This window comes from Thalia democratica, chromosome 1, assembly GCF_965202585.1.
Source record: "Thalia democratica chromosome 1, ktThaDemo2.hap1.1, whole genome shotgun sequence".
Classification (NCBI taxonomy): Eukaryota; Metazoa; Chordata; class Thaliacea; order Salpida; family Salpidae; genus Thalia; species Thalia democratica.
In genome coordinates this window covers 61,461,568-61,476,579 of record NC_139165.1, presented here as the reverse complement: position 1 = coordinate 61,476,579, position 15,012 = coordinate 61,461,568, and the positions used below count along the sequence as shown (strand labels likewise).

Genomic DNA, 15,012 nt, shown 5'->3' with positions numbered 1-15,012 from the left:
AATAATTTATACAGCTTGAAAACATGAAGTATTAAACTTGCAAGAATATATAAGTTTTGTGAAATAAATTAGTACATAAATAGACAGAGTTATTTAAAGTATTTAAATTACTTTAAATAACTCTGTCTATTTATGTACTAATTTATTTCACAAAACTTATATATTCTTGCAAGTTTAATACTTCATGTTTTCAAGCTGTATAAATTATTGAATAATTTGTTAAAATTATTATGACGTAACATATCTGCACAACTCAATTTAATTTTCATTTTTAAAATTTGCCTATTCTTAGAGCTTTTTGAGGTTGGTGCCTACTTTTATTAAATTTGTTTTTTTTGTAGACAATTTTATAATTTTACGCTTTTATCCCAAACTTTGTTTTTAAACCATAAAGTCCATTTATAGTTACTACCTAGATAAACACTATACATAATTATACATGCTTTTTTCTGCTTTTTTTCTAATGTGTGTTAACATTTTATAGACTCCGTAGATCTGTTCTTAAATTTATTTGAGAGCAGTGAAACGCCGTTAGTCGGAATAAAGTTTTAGCACAAGAACATCTGTGATATACATTCCGATAAGCTTAGCTTATCAGGATCTCCAGGATTTAACGCCTTATAACGTTACATCTTATATATATATATATATATATAAAGTTTTCGCTGTTTTGGATAAGTATTTTTTTTTAATTAGATTTAAAAAATCTTGTTTTTAAAGTTAATTGCATAATTTTTTTGTTTTTGTTTTTTATTACTAGTTAGTCAAATCTTGAATTTACGTTAGTAAATTTATAACTGTGCAAGTACAGAAACTTACATGGATATATTTTAAAAGCATACCTATAGTTGTTAAGAAATGGTGATGATATACAAAGTTAAGAGATATATTTTTTTACACGTATTATTCTTTTAAATTATATTTAAACAAATATTTTTTTTTTGAAAAACCTGCTATTTCTTTTATTGCCTTTATGATTTTTATTTAAATTTTAAACTGGGGGATTTTTTAACTTTACAATGTCAATCTACAGCATCCCCTAACAAAAAGGTCACGCTCAGGGTTGCCACATGGTCAGGAAAAGTTAGGAAAAATTTAAAAAAATTACAAAAGTCAGGAAAAAATAGGGGATTTTGAAAAAAAGTCAGGAAATTTGAAAAATAAAGTCAGATTTTGTCAGTTTAAATTTACAAAATTCCTTATTTTCCAAAGCCTTCAAATGGTAAAATATAATTAAAAATCCTTTAAAGTAAGAATAAAATTCCAAAATTTTCCTATATATTTGAAAATTTATTTAGTTTCCAATGGCTTCATCTGGTATAAATTAATAAAATATCCTTAATAAAACTGCAACATTTTTCTATTAACATATTGAACAAGTACGTTATTCTTTTAAGATGTTAGTTGTTAAAGTTCGTTATTAATTTAAGGTTTTAATTGTAAGAGTTCCTTATATGTCGTTTGGTTTATTTGGATACATTTATGCTAGGAAATGTTAAAAAATTGCGTCTTTTTCAGACAAGCTGTGTTTATAAGGTAATAATACAAGTATTTTGCTGATAGAGCTGTTTATTGCAAATACATCAATCATACACTGATGGTTCAAGTGATGTAATGTAAGTTTGATGATTGAATTCAGCAAAAAAAAACTGTTGTTTTAACCTGTATTAAACTTAGATTGAAAGCTTTATATAGTTTCAAGTGTTAAGTTATGTATTTTAGAATGAGTTTGATTTAGAAAAGTCAGAAAAACTTTAGTAAAAAGCCAGGAAAAGTCAGGAAATTTGTCTCAGCTTGATCTGTGGTAACCATGCACGCTACGCCACTGCATAAGTATCTTAGAGCTTCAGTCAAAGAAGCATCTTAAATTTAACTTGTTTGTAGTGCAAAATACTTAAGCACATCGCCTTTACCAATTACTGCGGGAGATTGCAAGTAAAATGTTCTTTTATAAGCATTTAATAAATGTTTCTACTTGTAATAAAACCGTTTTTTTTTATTTATTTATATAATATTTGTTTACAATAACTCAAAATAACAATTTATTGATATTTATTTTTACAAAGAGTTCCATATTTAATTACACGCTTTAAAACTATAAAATGAAATGTTAATTTCATTACAAACTTTTTTTTACCATGCGTAGTTATTTTAAGTGGTAATTTAAAGTAATTATTATATAGACAGCTAAAATAGAAAAAATAATGTTAAGATGTTTGTTTTTTTAAATTTAGGGTCAACATGAACTAATATTCCATTATAAAAAGTTCATTAACTTTAACAATTTTTGTTGTTCAGATATAGTTAAACATTGTGAAATAATATTCCATTAAAACTAAAAGTTTTATGACCAGTAACTTTTTACAGTTAAATTGCATAAAGTTGAGGTCAATTATTAAATTAAAAGCATTTTTTAATTGATTATTATTTTTGATATGTTAATAAGTATATCTAAATTTTGTATATAATTATTTTATTCGACTAACTGCTATTGAGAACACAATACTATCCAAATAATTTTATAAAAAGTATAATAATCAAATTATAGATGGGTCTGCGCACCATCCCGGAGAATCATCTTGTGAACTGAAACACGATTTAAACTTATCTTCAGTGCTAGGCAGTAGAAGATACACAAACTACGCTGCTGGTTTCTACGAACATCTTGACCACATATTTGTATCTAAGAAGTCACTAAAAATTGACCAGGTTTGTTTATTGTACATTAATAGCTATTAAGTATTAGTACTCTTCAGGCCGACTGAGGCTAGTTATAAATACTAAAATATCAAACTATAAGGTTTTTGCAAAGCTATGGGTATTTAAATTTTAACCTAGATGTTACCGAGTGAAAATCGTATTCTTTATTTGATTTTAAGTCATTTATGTTTTTTAATTGATTTAAAATAATATAATTAAGTTTTTTACAATTAAGTTTTTTTGAAAAGTTTAGCTAAAAATGAAATGATTAAAAAAATGGAGCTTTTTGATTAACTATATTTTTTATCTTGAAGATGTCACATCACTATTTAAAACAATAATGATACAATATTTCTTTAAATTTTTTCCACAATCTGAAATGTTACGTACTAAGACCCTAGAGGGTAAGGCATTTTTTTACACGATGATCATCAATATCGTCAATTCAGGTAGTAGTTGCTATTTACCGTTTAGTAAAATTCAAATTAGTTTCTAAGGTATGAGGGTACAAAGTCGGAGACTTTGATAGGTTCTTTATGGGAGAACTATCGTAAAAAGGCAAAAAAAAAACTATTTTATTAGAAATATATTTTCTCCTACAGTTTTTAAGCAATCGTTTTAAAATTTTCTCAGTTTAATCTTAAGTTATTAATAAATAACATTTTTTAAATTTTTTAAAAATTTGTTACTTTTGTTTTATTACGGTCATAAAAGTTTTAAATTTTAGTTGTTTTAAAATCGTTACAAAATTTTTTTATTTTTATGCAAGAAACATTATCTAAATATTAGAAGTTAACTGATTCAAAAATGAAGAAGAAGATAGATTTTTATTTAGTTTTTTGTATTGAAAACTTTTTACTAGTGATCTACCGAGTCCAAAAAGTTCGGATTCGGCCAAGTCCGAATTCGAATCTCAATTTTGAAATTTGGATTCGGCCGAATCCGAGTCCAAATATTTTAATAAACTTAAATTGCTTTTGAACCCTTAATGTCCCAGAGCTTCTTAGACTTATAATCATCAAGGCTAGTTTGCCTAATAGCTTCAAGCTTTCTTTTCTTCGGAGGTTCGGGTGCAGAAAAACTTCTATCTTTGTCTAAAGAATTCACTTTGAGACTTTTTATAACTCTCGCTGTGTTGAGTTTTCAATGCTCGTGCATGGAAGAGCTAGTATAGGACTTAGACTTGCTAATTCCTCTTTTCTTAGCTCCGCAGATATTGCATACTGCGATAGAGTTATCTTTCTAACTTATAGTAAAATATTGCCAGACTATTGAAGACATTATTAATACTGTAAAACAAAAATAACTATAGAATAGTAATATGATAATATTAAAGAATTAAAAAGCAATAAATCTTAATTCTAAATAGTAATTTAATTTCTATGTCGTGTAAACTATACTTAAATAAAGCTGTTAATATAGGTCGTAATAGTTTTGTTCTTGAATTATGTTTTTATTTAAATAAAACATTTTATGGATATAAAAAACTGTATTTTAAACTACTATGCAAAACTTGATACTACAAAATACAAACCAACATATCTTCAAATGATTATTAAGCTTATGTTATTAAAAAGCTCAAGCTTTATTTATACTGACCTAGTGAGTCAAACTTATTTCATGAAAATAACAATTTAACTACATTGTATATTAGCATTTGTATGTATTTATATTCCTAACAGAATAAAAAAGAAACAATTAAATATAAGCATAATAATATAGAGCTAAAAATTTGCAAAAATCTGCTTCAATATAATTTATATTTTATTATTTTAACGATTAAATTTATTTATTTTTCTTGGCATAAATGTTTGTCATGAAGTAAAAAACTTTAAATATAAATAAAACATTTTTAAAATCTACTAAGAGAATCTCCAAAATAGAAAAATTAACATAATAAGCTTTATAAAATTGTGAGAATATATAAAAAGTATATTTATCATAAACAAACTACCAACAACATTTACATTATTCAGAGTTGTCACTCATTAACTCAAAAAAACTGCCCTAAGTGACCTTAAACTGTACTGAGTCACCTCGAGATTTTTTTAAATCCATAGAAAAAAATTAACATTTTTTCGACATCAGTTAAAAAAAAGTTTTTAACAAATTTGGTTATAAAATAAAGTATTGATACTGATTCTATTCTAAATCTCATTCGATATATATGAATACTAGCCTAAAATTTAAAAGTGTTAAAACTAACCTGATGTATTAATTAAAAATTAAAACTACCCTGAGTTTCCCAGAAACTCAAGATTTTCTAAACTTTTAGAATACCCGATGTTTCTCTGAGTACCCTGAGTGTTTGGCAACCCTTGATTGCCATAATTAATAAAAGATAACAAACAAATTATTTAAAAATATATGGTTTTTGTAAACTATACTTCTGCACTAAAATCAGTTTAAAATTAGCCAAATCATTTATTTAAAGCTGTTGTCTTTAAAGATGTATAACAAATACAAATAAAGGTTTCCACTTATTGCTAAAGACAGGGTTGCTAAATGCAGGGTTGCCACTTTACCTGGAAACCCGGAAAAATCTTGAAAAACCTGGAATTCGACAATTTAGGTAAAAAAACCTGGAATTTAGAACAAAAAACCTGGAATTTTAACAATTTTCAGATGTTCAGTAGTAAAATTTCGATTTGACTCAAAAAATTTATCATACAAATAAAAATTTTTGTCATCATTAAATTTTTTTTGTTAAAAAACATATATAAAGTAGCTTTATATTATCTTTTCAATGTTTTTATACTATATAACACAGTTTCTTACCTTAGACTTAACTTTAAACCAAAAATAGACCCAAAAATGTGTACTTTTAAAAACCTAGAAGAAATTTTGAAAACCTGGAAAAATTTTTTAAAAACAAGAGGCAACCCTGTAAATGTTTTTGGCAAACTTTCTCCAGGTTTTCGAAAGTACACATTTTTGGGTCTATTTTTAGTTTAAAGTTTTGTTAAAAACTGTGTTAAATTGTATGCAAACATTCAAAAGATACTGTAAACCTCCTTTTAAACTGTTTTTTATATAAAAAATTGTGATGATGCTAAAAAATATATCTATATGATATATTTCATTGTGTCAAATCAAAATTTTACTACTTAATATCTTAAAAATTTTAAAACTTCAGGTTTTTTAGTGATTTTTGTTCAAAATTCCAGGTTTTTTTTTTATTTAACAAATTAAAAAAAAATTCCAGGATTCCTAGTCTAAAGTGTCAAATTCCACGGCTTAAGGTTTTTTGGCAACCCTGTAAACAGAATATTATAACTTTAATTGTTTTAAGATTTTGTTTTCATAACTGTCTTTTACTCCAAAAAATAGAAAATCAAATCCAAAGAAAAATATAAAAACTTTGTGAGCTATGGATGTTGATGGACCAACATCCAAAGTCTCAGTTGGGTCTGGTTGACTGTATGTGGGAAGATTGTCAACCTGACCTTTTTGCCCATATTTTTACTGCAGACCCTCAGCGGGCAGTTTGGTATTTGCATTTTTTAAATTAGACATAATAAAAATCAAATGCTTTTATACTAACTTATTATATTGTATCAGTGAATTTTATCTATCAATACTAAAGACTTTTCTAAACTACTTAAAATAAGTTAGGCAATATAGTATGGGTGAATTATCTACTATACAAAAGAACCACGCAACAATTTAAAAAAACTTCTTAATCAAAAAATATAAGCTGCTTTCCAAACTTTTATAATTCACTAGGCAAGTGTATTTTAATTAAATATTGTATCCATGATTTTAAGCCTTATTTCTCATAACTGCAGCAAGCTGGAAATATTCTCTTAATATTCAGAGTTCAACAATGAACAATGAAAGTAGTTGCAGCAGTTCATTACAAATTAATTAAGATACTATTATTAACAGATTTTTTTCTTTTTTTTTAAATAAGTATTAAAATGTTTGAACTTATAACATATATATCATAAATTAAAATTATCAGGTAAATAAATAATGAAATGTTAACAAAAAATATGTAGATAAAAGTATTCAAGCATCTGCTATAATGTTACATATTTAAGTTGCATTTTTTTTCTTTGTTTAAACAAAGCAGCAGTTCATAACAACGAGCAAGCATAAAACACTAAACATATGATGAATAAATAAGAGCGGTTATCCAAAAAGCTGAAATTAAACGCCTTAACTATTTACTTAATTTTATTTGAGAGTCTAACAAAAATAATATATCATGATTTTTATACTTGGTACAAAATCTAAAATCAAAATTGATAATGCTTTTATAAGTGAGAAAGCCCATTTTTTATCCACTCAAGCGTGAAATCATTAACAAGTTTTAAATTTCATTTAATTTTTGACAAACAATTAAGTAAAATTCAAAAAGTTTAAAGTGGTCTACCGAGTCAAAAATTTTGGATTCGGCCGAGTCCGAATTCGAATCTTATTTTGAAATTAGGATTCGGCTGAATCCGAGTCCAAAAAGGCCGGATTCGTCCGAGTCCGAATCTTGGATTCAGTAGATCACTACTTTTTACACAACTGACTATACCTCTTTTTTTTTTTACTTAGTGAAAAATATCTTTTGTCCAGGGTTGCCACTTTACCTGGCATCCTGGAAAAAAACTGGAATTTGACAATTTAGGTAAAAAAACCTGTAATTTTAGAAATTTTGAAAAAAAATCTGAAATCTTTAAGAATTTTAACAAGTTCAGTAGTAAAATTTCGGTTTGACTCAAAAAATTCATCATATAGATAGAAAATTTTTGTCATCACCAAACATTTTTTTTATTAAAAAACACATTTTAAGTAGCTTTACAGTATCTTTTCAATCTTTTTATACTAATTAACACAGTTTCTTACCTTAAATTTAGCTTTAAACTAAAAATAGACCCAATAATGTGTACTTTTAAAAACCTGGAAGAAATTTGAAAAACCTGGAAAAAATTTCGAAAAAACAAGTGGCAACCCTGTTTATTATATAATTTTAGCCAACTTATAGGGGCTGATGTTAATTCTGTAGAAAAAAATCTTGAGCTCTCCTATGGCTTATTTATAGCCAATTATTTTAAGCTAGATTCAGGTTTTGAACATATAATTTTACATCGCATTCATTTCAAACTTTTACTTTTCTTAACTTGAAGATTTCAAAGTTGGTACTTTTTTACTTGACCAATTCTAATTTGATACGTCTCTAACTTAATCCTATTTTACTCTACATTTAAAAGTTTTACTTTTCTTACTCCATACATTTTTTACTTTTCTACTTGTATTTTCTTAACTTTTTTGTTTCAACCTAACATGTTCAGGGCTGAAATTTCATGTTGATTTAGATTTTTATTAATTTAAATTTTGCTTTAAGTGTACAACATTCTTAAAAAATAAAAATTAGAAGTGTATCATAATAAAAAAAATTAAGTTTAAATGTTGAAGTTAATAACACAAACAGTTAAAAAAACATCAAATAAAAAAGTTCTCAAGTTCGAAAAGATCGGGTATGAAACGATTAAGTTAGAAACCTATTGTTTTAAGTAAATTATATATTAGAAAAGTTATAAATTAAAAGTTTAGAAGCATAAAAATTAGAAATTGTAGTAAAATAAATTAAAGTTTGCAGATAAATTTTAATTAGTTTTTTCTAACACATGCTTTAAACCGACTAACTTTATTTTGTAATAAATCAATTGTAAAAATAGTATCTTTTGTAGTTAATTTGTATACGAATTATAGTTGTGCTTGAATAGTATCGGCTTCGTAGTTTTATATTACCCAGGGTTTGTATTTACAATAAATGCATCGTAGCCTAACAAATCGGCAAGTTTAACGCAGAGTCAAAACGGTTCCCACTATTCACATCTTATAAGTTTTAGAATAACTGTTAAATTATTTAAGTGTATAATATTCTTGATACTTTTAAGATAGTATAGGAGTAGAACAAAAGAAAACTTTTTTGAAAATCTAAATTTATTGATAATATTTTTGTAGTAGTCTAAAAATATCGCCTCAAATTTTTTTTAGGTTTTAGAACTTCCACCACACAACAAAGTAGTAGAATATACAGCACTACCATCTCCGATATGCCCCAGTGATCACATTGCTCAAGTTGCTGATCTTTCTTACACAAAATAGGATTTTTTATCTAAATAATTTTAGTCAATTTTCATGTTTTTGTTCTAATTGAAGTTGTAAGTAGTTAAATAAATTATAGACTTTTTTTTACAATACGCGTCTATGTATTTTTTTATTTAAAAAATTTAAAAAATATTAATTGTGGAGTTGCTGAATTTGAATTAAATTTTAATGCTTAAATTCATTTGTTACAAATTTAAATCAGTCAACACTAAAGTAAATCGCAATATTTCCTAAGTTTTGTATGGTTACATTACTATTCAAATTCAGCAATTCAAATTTTTATAAAAATTTCAAGTGCCATATCTCTAAAATAATTTAAATTTTAAGAAATATATATTTGATTGATAGGATTATAATAGAAAAAAAAATTAATACTTTTTAACAGATATAATGTATAATTGCTTAAAATACATATTTAGTAGGTTTTAAAACTTTTTTTAGCCACATCTGTTATAGTATTTTAATTTCGAAAAAAAAAAAGTTTAATAAATAACATGAAAAAGTAAAAAATTATTTGAAAAATATCTTTATAAAAGAAATAAAACTGACAATGATTAACAATTATTTTAATTGTCACAATTTGATTAGTCGTGAACCCGATATGTAACTAAGGAAATTACAATAATTAAGTTTTTATTTCTATCTATTCTAGCTTTACCTGAGTGTTATTAAAATTATTATTATTTCTATAAAAAAGTGTTTGTTGCTTTGCACAAGGTTCATATGTTTAAATAATGTACTTTTTACTTATTTTGCTAGATTAAATGACTATTTTAGTGTTTTAGATTCATATAGGTTTATTAAAATAATCACTAATTACTTTAAAAATGAAGGTTTTAGATTAATACTTGAATTAAATATCTATCTTAGTACATGATAACCTTATTTTTCAACTCTAATTTATAAATCTATTGTAAAAGCTTGGATTGGCAAACTGTAGCACTCAAAGCAAAAACGTGCGGTCTGCAATGTACTTTTTAACAAAAAAAAGTCTTAGCTGGTAAGAACTTATAACTAGGCTCTTATTTAAATTGTATTGTTGAATGCATATGCTATCACACTTAAGGTTTAAACTGCTCAAAATATTTTTTCTCCTCAATATTTGATAATAAATAACTTGCTTTTAATGCAATGATCAAAATCATCGGCAAAAGTCTGCAGATCAGAAGCGTGAACTTTCGTATGCCGTGAGACAAGCTCAAGTTTAACAAAAGGGTTGAACATACCAATTCGATCATTAGACCAAAAGCTTTTGGTAGACTGAGACAATTTTCACGCAATAGATAGAGCTACCCATAAGGGTTCCAAAATTTTTTATATAAATTAACATTGGTTAGTATTCCAAAGCATAGAGCATATACTATAAGATACTTTTTATAATTGTCCTCCCTATGCTCTTAATTTAAAAGACATTTTGGAAAGTACCAGGTTGAACTGAAGGATTATTTTGTAAAAGATCAACTATTTGAATAATATTTATATAAGATAAACAGAAATTATACTTTTAAGGAGTAGGTACTTAATACCTAACAATAATTATTTTTCAGTGTGTTGATTACGTTCTAATAGCATCGGTTCAGTCTATATCAGAGTTCAGCAAATTGCGGCTCATATCGCAACCTATAAAACCTTAGAAAATACCAAAAGTTAACATGACTAAGTTTCTATTAGCTTTTCATAAGCGTTGATTTAAACATAGAATTTTTTTTTTGACGGTTCTGTTTTGCACAAAGTCACTTTAGCACGCGTCGATTATAAACTTGACGATCTTACTAGAAAAACCTTATCATATAAACTCCGGATAATGATATTTTTAGAAAAGTATATCTAAAGTCAGTCTAAGCTTAATGAAAAGCTTAGTCAGCAAATGTTTTAAAAGCTTGTTTTTGATTTTTTTGTTTATTTCTTTATCCAAATAGGAATTAATCAAAAATATAGTTCAATGTAAATGAGGTTTTTAAACAAACTTTTTGAACGTTTACCGTTTAATAAACAATATATACCAAAAAACCTGTTGAAATAGTGTTCCTTTAGAAAAATAAAACTATAGTATCATTTAACAACTCATACTATTATTTTAATCTTTTAAGTTCAAAAAACTACTTGAAGTTGTATACTGCCTAGTATTTTGACTTATTGATTATAAAAAGACTTAAAAATTAAGTAAACTTAAAAAATAATTTTGAATTATACAATTTATCTAAAAGTGATTTTAGTCAAAAAAAAGTTTTACATAGTTATTCAGTAAATCTTTTTTAAAATAAAGTAATGTTCGTTATAAAAGAGTATTGAAGATGATGTTCTCCGGGTTTCTATATTAAAATAAAAACTTATTAATTTTAATCTCCTTCTTGGATAGATTACTCTGTCAAATTTGTTATTAACTCCACAATTATTTATAACATTAAAGTAGTTAAAAAGTGTTTCCTAACAAACCTAACCTAAAATTTAACTAAGTAAAAGTGTTTATTATTCTTGTAATATAACAGGACAGTTTTATGATAGTAGTGCACATTTTGGCAATGTAAAAGTAATTTAATTCCTATAAAGTTTTTGCTAGCTGTTTATCTAAAAATTGATTTTTGTTAATCTAAAGCTTAGTTAATTTGCGTTTTATTTTTGTCGAAAGTAAAATATGTTTGGGCTAGTTTGGTTACGGATACTAGTTTTGAATCAGCGGTTCTTAGCATTTATAACATATTTTACCCCAAATTAATAGAAAATATTTAGAAGGGTAAAAAAAAGCAAAAACTTTAGGCTATTTAAATATAAAAACTTGTACAAAATTAAAAAGCTTTTTAACTAAAATATTACTGTTAAATACTTACATATCAGTGAAAAGACAATTAATAAACATTAATTTACAAAATTTGTACATGAGAAAAGTTGGCTACATGATCATTCAAATTCGGACAATTCAGTTCATTAATAATATATTTAATAGACTATATCTCAAATAGGGGCACGGATCAAAATTGCACGAAGACAAAATTGCAGAGGGGACTAAATTGCACCAGTGCACAAAACTGCACGAAGACAATTTTGCACCAAGGGTCAATATTGCACGAGTTAAAATTTTGCACGGGAGTAAAAAAAACAAAAAAAAACTAAAAGATAAACTAAAAAAACAAAGTTGCTGACCGAGGGTAAGGGTTAGGGGTAACAGAGATCGTAAAAAAAAAGTAACTAATAAAAGCTATTACTAAAAATAAAAAAAAAATAAAAAAAAAAGTTACCGACTATTAAAAAGGGTAAGGGGCAACAGTGATTGTAAAGTGAAATAAATTATAAACCAAATTAAAAAAAAATTATAAATAAAAATTTAACCCGTGCAAAAATGTCTCCGTGCAAAATTGTTTTCTCGCGAAAAAGTGTCTTCATGCAAAAGTGACCTTTCGTGCAAAAGTGTCTTCGTGCATTTTGTACGCTCGTCCAAATATAACAGCTACCCCTCAAATAGTGATATACATTTTTTTAAATTAAAAAGGGGTTGTAGGTCTATTTAATAAAATCATGATTATAAAAACCCTGAAACAAAATAGTTTACCCTAAGTAAATTCACTCTAGGTTAAGAATCGCTGGTTTAGATTATAAATTTTGGTTAAATGTTATAACATAACTGAATCTTCTGTGAATAAAAACCTTTACATATAGGAAAAGATAAATTTTTAAATTACAGCAGTAAACACTTAAAGGTTTGGAGTACACTGTGTCTGTGTACTCTGTAAAAACTATCAATTCAACAAACATACATATATTTGTTTACCTTTTAGCTGCAAATTTAAGGCGCTCGTGATTGGATAATATTCTTATTGTTTTTGTTTTTACTTTTAATCATTTTAATTTTCTGTAAACTTTTTATATATCTGAGGGTATTGATAATAAAAATTGGGTAAAAATGTCCGGGGATTGAGGTTTAGTTGTTATTATTATACTGCTGTACTATTAATAATACCTCATTTGCATAATGTTATGAATGAAAATACTTCCAAAACCTTACAGCTGCAGCCACCCTCTTTCTACTAATATCAACAATTTATGTATCCAACTTGTAGGCAATCAAATGCAAAGCAAGTAGAGTTAAATTTTTTTTTAACTTTTGTTGTTGATTTCCTTCTAAAGTTTCTATCAAACCACTATAAACAATTGTATATTCTTAATTGATAACCAATAGTTTTTAAATTTAATTAAATACTAAAAGATTACCATACCTCCAAGAAAATCTTATTCCTTAAAGTTTTTTTTTTCTAAGACTTGTTGTATCAAAAAAGATAATAATTGAAACACAGTTCAGTAATAATAAATAAATGTGTTGCCTGATGGCATGACAAATCAGCTTTGAAAACTATGACTTGAAGTTGCAACTCTTCTCTCTAAACATTTTTTGAAAAGTACAGCAAGGTTGAAATTCATAGCCCACACATGGGAACCACTCAGTTCCAACCTTCAATGATCATTTATCACTAGCGCACACAACTCAATCAAATCGGAGAACTGAACTGCCTACCTAAAGAATGCTAAAATATATAGAACCACTTATCTAAAGAATACCAAAGAATGGTGTGCAGCTCAAAAGGTTTTTCTTCCACACCTATCCATAGACCTTAGTTGAGAGCATTCACATTTTTCTTTCTTTTTTTACCAACTAAGGACATGGGGTAATAGTGATAGAAAAGAGTAAATCAAAAATGAATAAATAAAAAAACAAACAATTAAAAAATATATAAGTAAATAATGAAAATTAAAAAAATATGGGTGGAAAATGATTGCAGGTGGGAATATATCAGTGGGGAAATAAACCCCCACTCATATACATAAACAATGTTCTTTTGTTGAGTAAAAACTTCTGAGGTCCACAATCATTTCCATACTTGCAGTAACTTTGTCAAACAAAAATAATTCTTTTAAAAACAAGATTTTGCTGTGACTTCATAATTACTCTACTTTTTAAAAGGTATTGCTTTAAAACTCAAAAGTGCTCCTATTAAGGTTATCATTAGTGAATACACAAACTTTCATTTCCATACATGCAGTTACTTTGTCAAACAAAATTTATGATTTTCAATCACAACTATCTATTGATCAGAGGGCTATACTTGTTCTGAAGTACACACTTTTTGTTAAATATGCACTTTTGGATTCTGTTCAAACTGTGTAATCAAAGGGAAGATTTCTATATATCTAAGATAAAAGTAAGGCTTAGTTTTTTTTTCTCAAAAAAAGACTTCAGACTTGTAATAGAGAAATAGTTATATGAGAACTATTTAAGTACATTAAAAAAGAACAATTATAACAACAAAAGTCACCTTAAAAAAAGTCAGTCAATTTAACAAGTTAGTTTAATTTATATAAGCACATTATTTATCCTGTTTTAAGTATTTAATATAAAAAGTTGATACTTTTTTTATTGTAGGCAATATTTATTATTTACTTTAGGAAAGCTAAATTTACTTTATTTCTAAAAACAGTACATCAACAGTGTTCCTACTTAACTAAGTTTTGCTGCATTATGGCGATTTTACAAAAAAAAAATTTAATTAAAATTGAAAAGTTACAATAAAACGCTGAATTTCACTTTTCAGCCAAGTTCTTGACTATTTTTCATATATACATTTCAAATTTATCTTCCTCTTGTGTAAGCAATTTGAACACAGCCAAAATTCAACAAGAAGTGCTTACTCCTCAGGAAAATCACTGTATACAACTATTTGTAATGAAATTTGTTTAGTTTATAACAAAGTGTATTAACATGTAGCTTATTATTTTACAAGCAAAACAGTTAGAGCTGTTTGTCCCAAACTCGTTTTATAATCACCTCTTTTGCATAAACTTAAAAGATAATTGCTCCCTCTTCCCACTGTATTATATATTTACCCCTTACTAATTTATTACTCATTTACTTTATTGTTCTCTTACTAGTTATTGCCCTTGGTAGCAAAAGTCTCTTCCTTTAGTAAACCCTCAGTTAAAGGTTTCAAACTTAAATAAATTTGCTAAGACAGCTCAGTGGTATTTAACCTTTTTAAAAGCTTTGCACATAGCATCCTAAAAAATAAACTATGAGTGGACTAGACCAGTGCTTCTGAACCTTTTACTAGTGGCGGAACGCTTTCCAAAGTCCAGCTTTTCCGCGGAACCCCTTATTTTAATTTTACATAAAATGTTTAGTTAAATAAATGTTCTTTTTTAAATTTCGAAAGGCTT

At 26.3% G+C, this 15,012-nt stretch overlaps 1 protein-coding gene across 1 annotated transcript in view; it reads left to right on the top strand.

Annotated features, from left to right (window-relative positions):
- The window catches only part of LOC145833064 (2',5'-phosphodiesterase 12-like), a 34,737-nt gene extending 25,785 nt beyond the window's left edge, over positions 1 to 8,952 (top strand). The window contains exons 10-11 of the mRNA XM_082940266.1: positions 2,549 to 2,709; positions 8,695 to 8,952. Of these exons, the coding sequence (XP_082796392.1) occupies positions 2,549 to 2,709; positions 8,695 to 8,805 (272 nt within the window). The 3' untranslated portion in view covers positions 8,806 to 8,952. The remainder of the gene's footprint in view (positions 1 to 2,548; positions 2,710 to 8,694) is intronic.
- Positions 8,953 to 15,012: the final 6,060 nt, after the last annotated feature.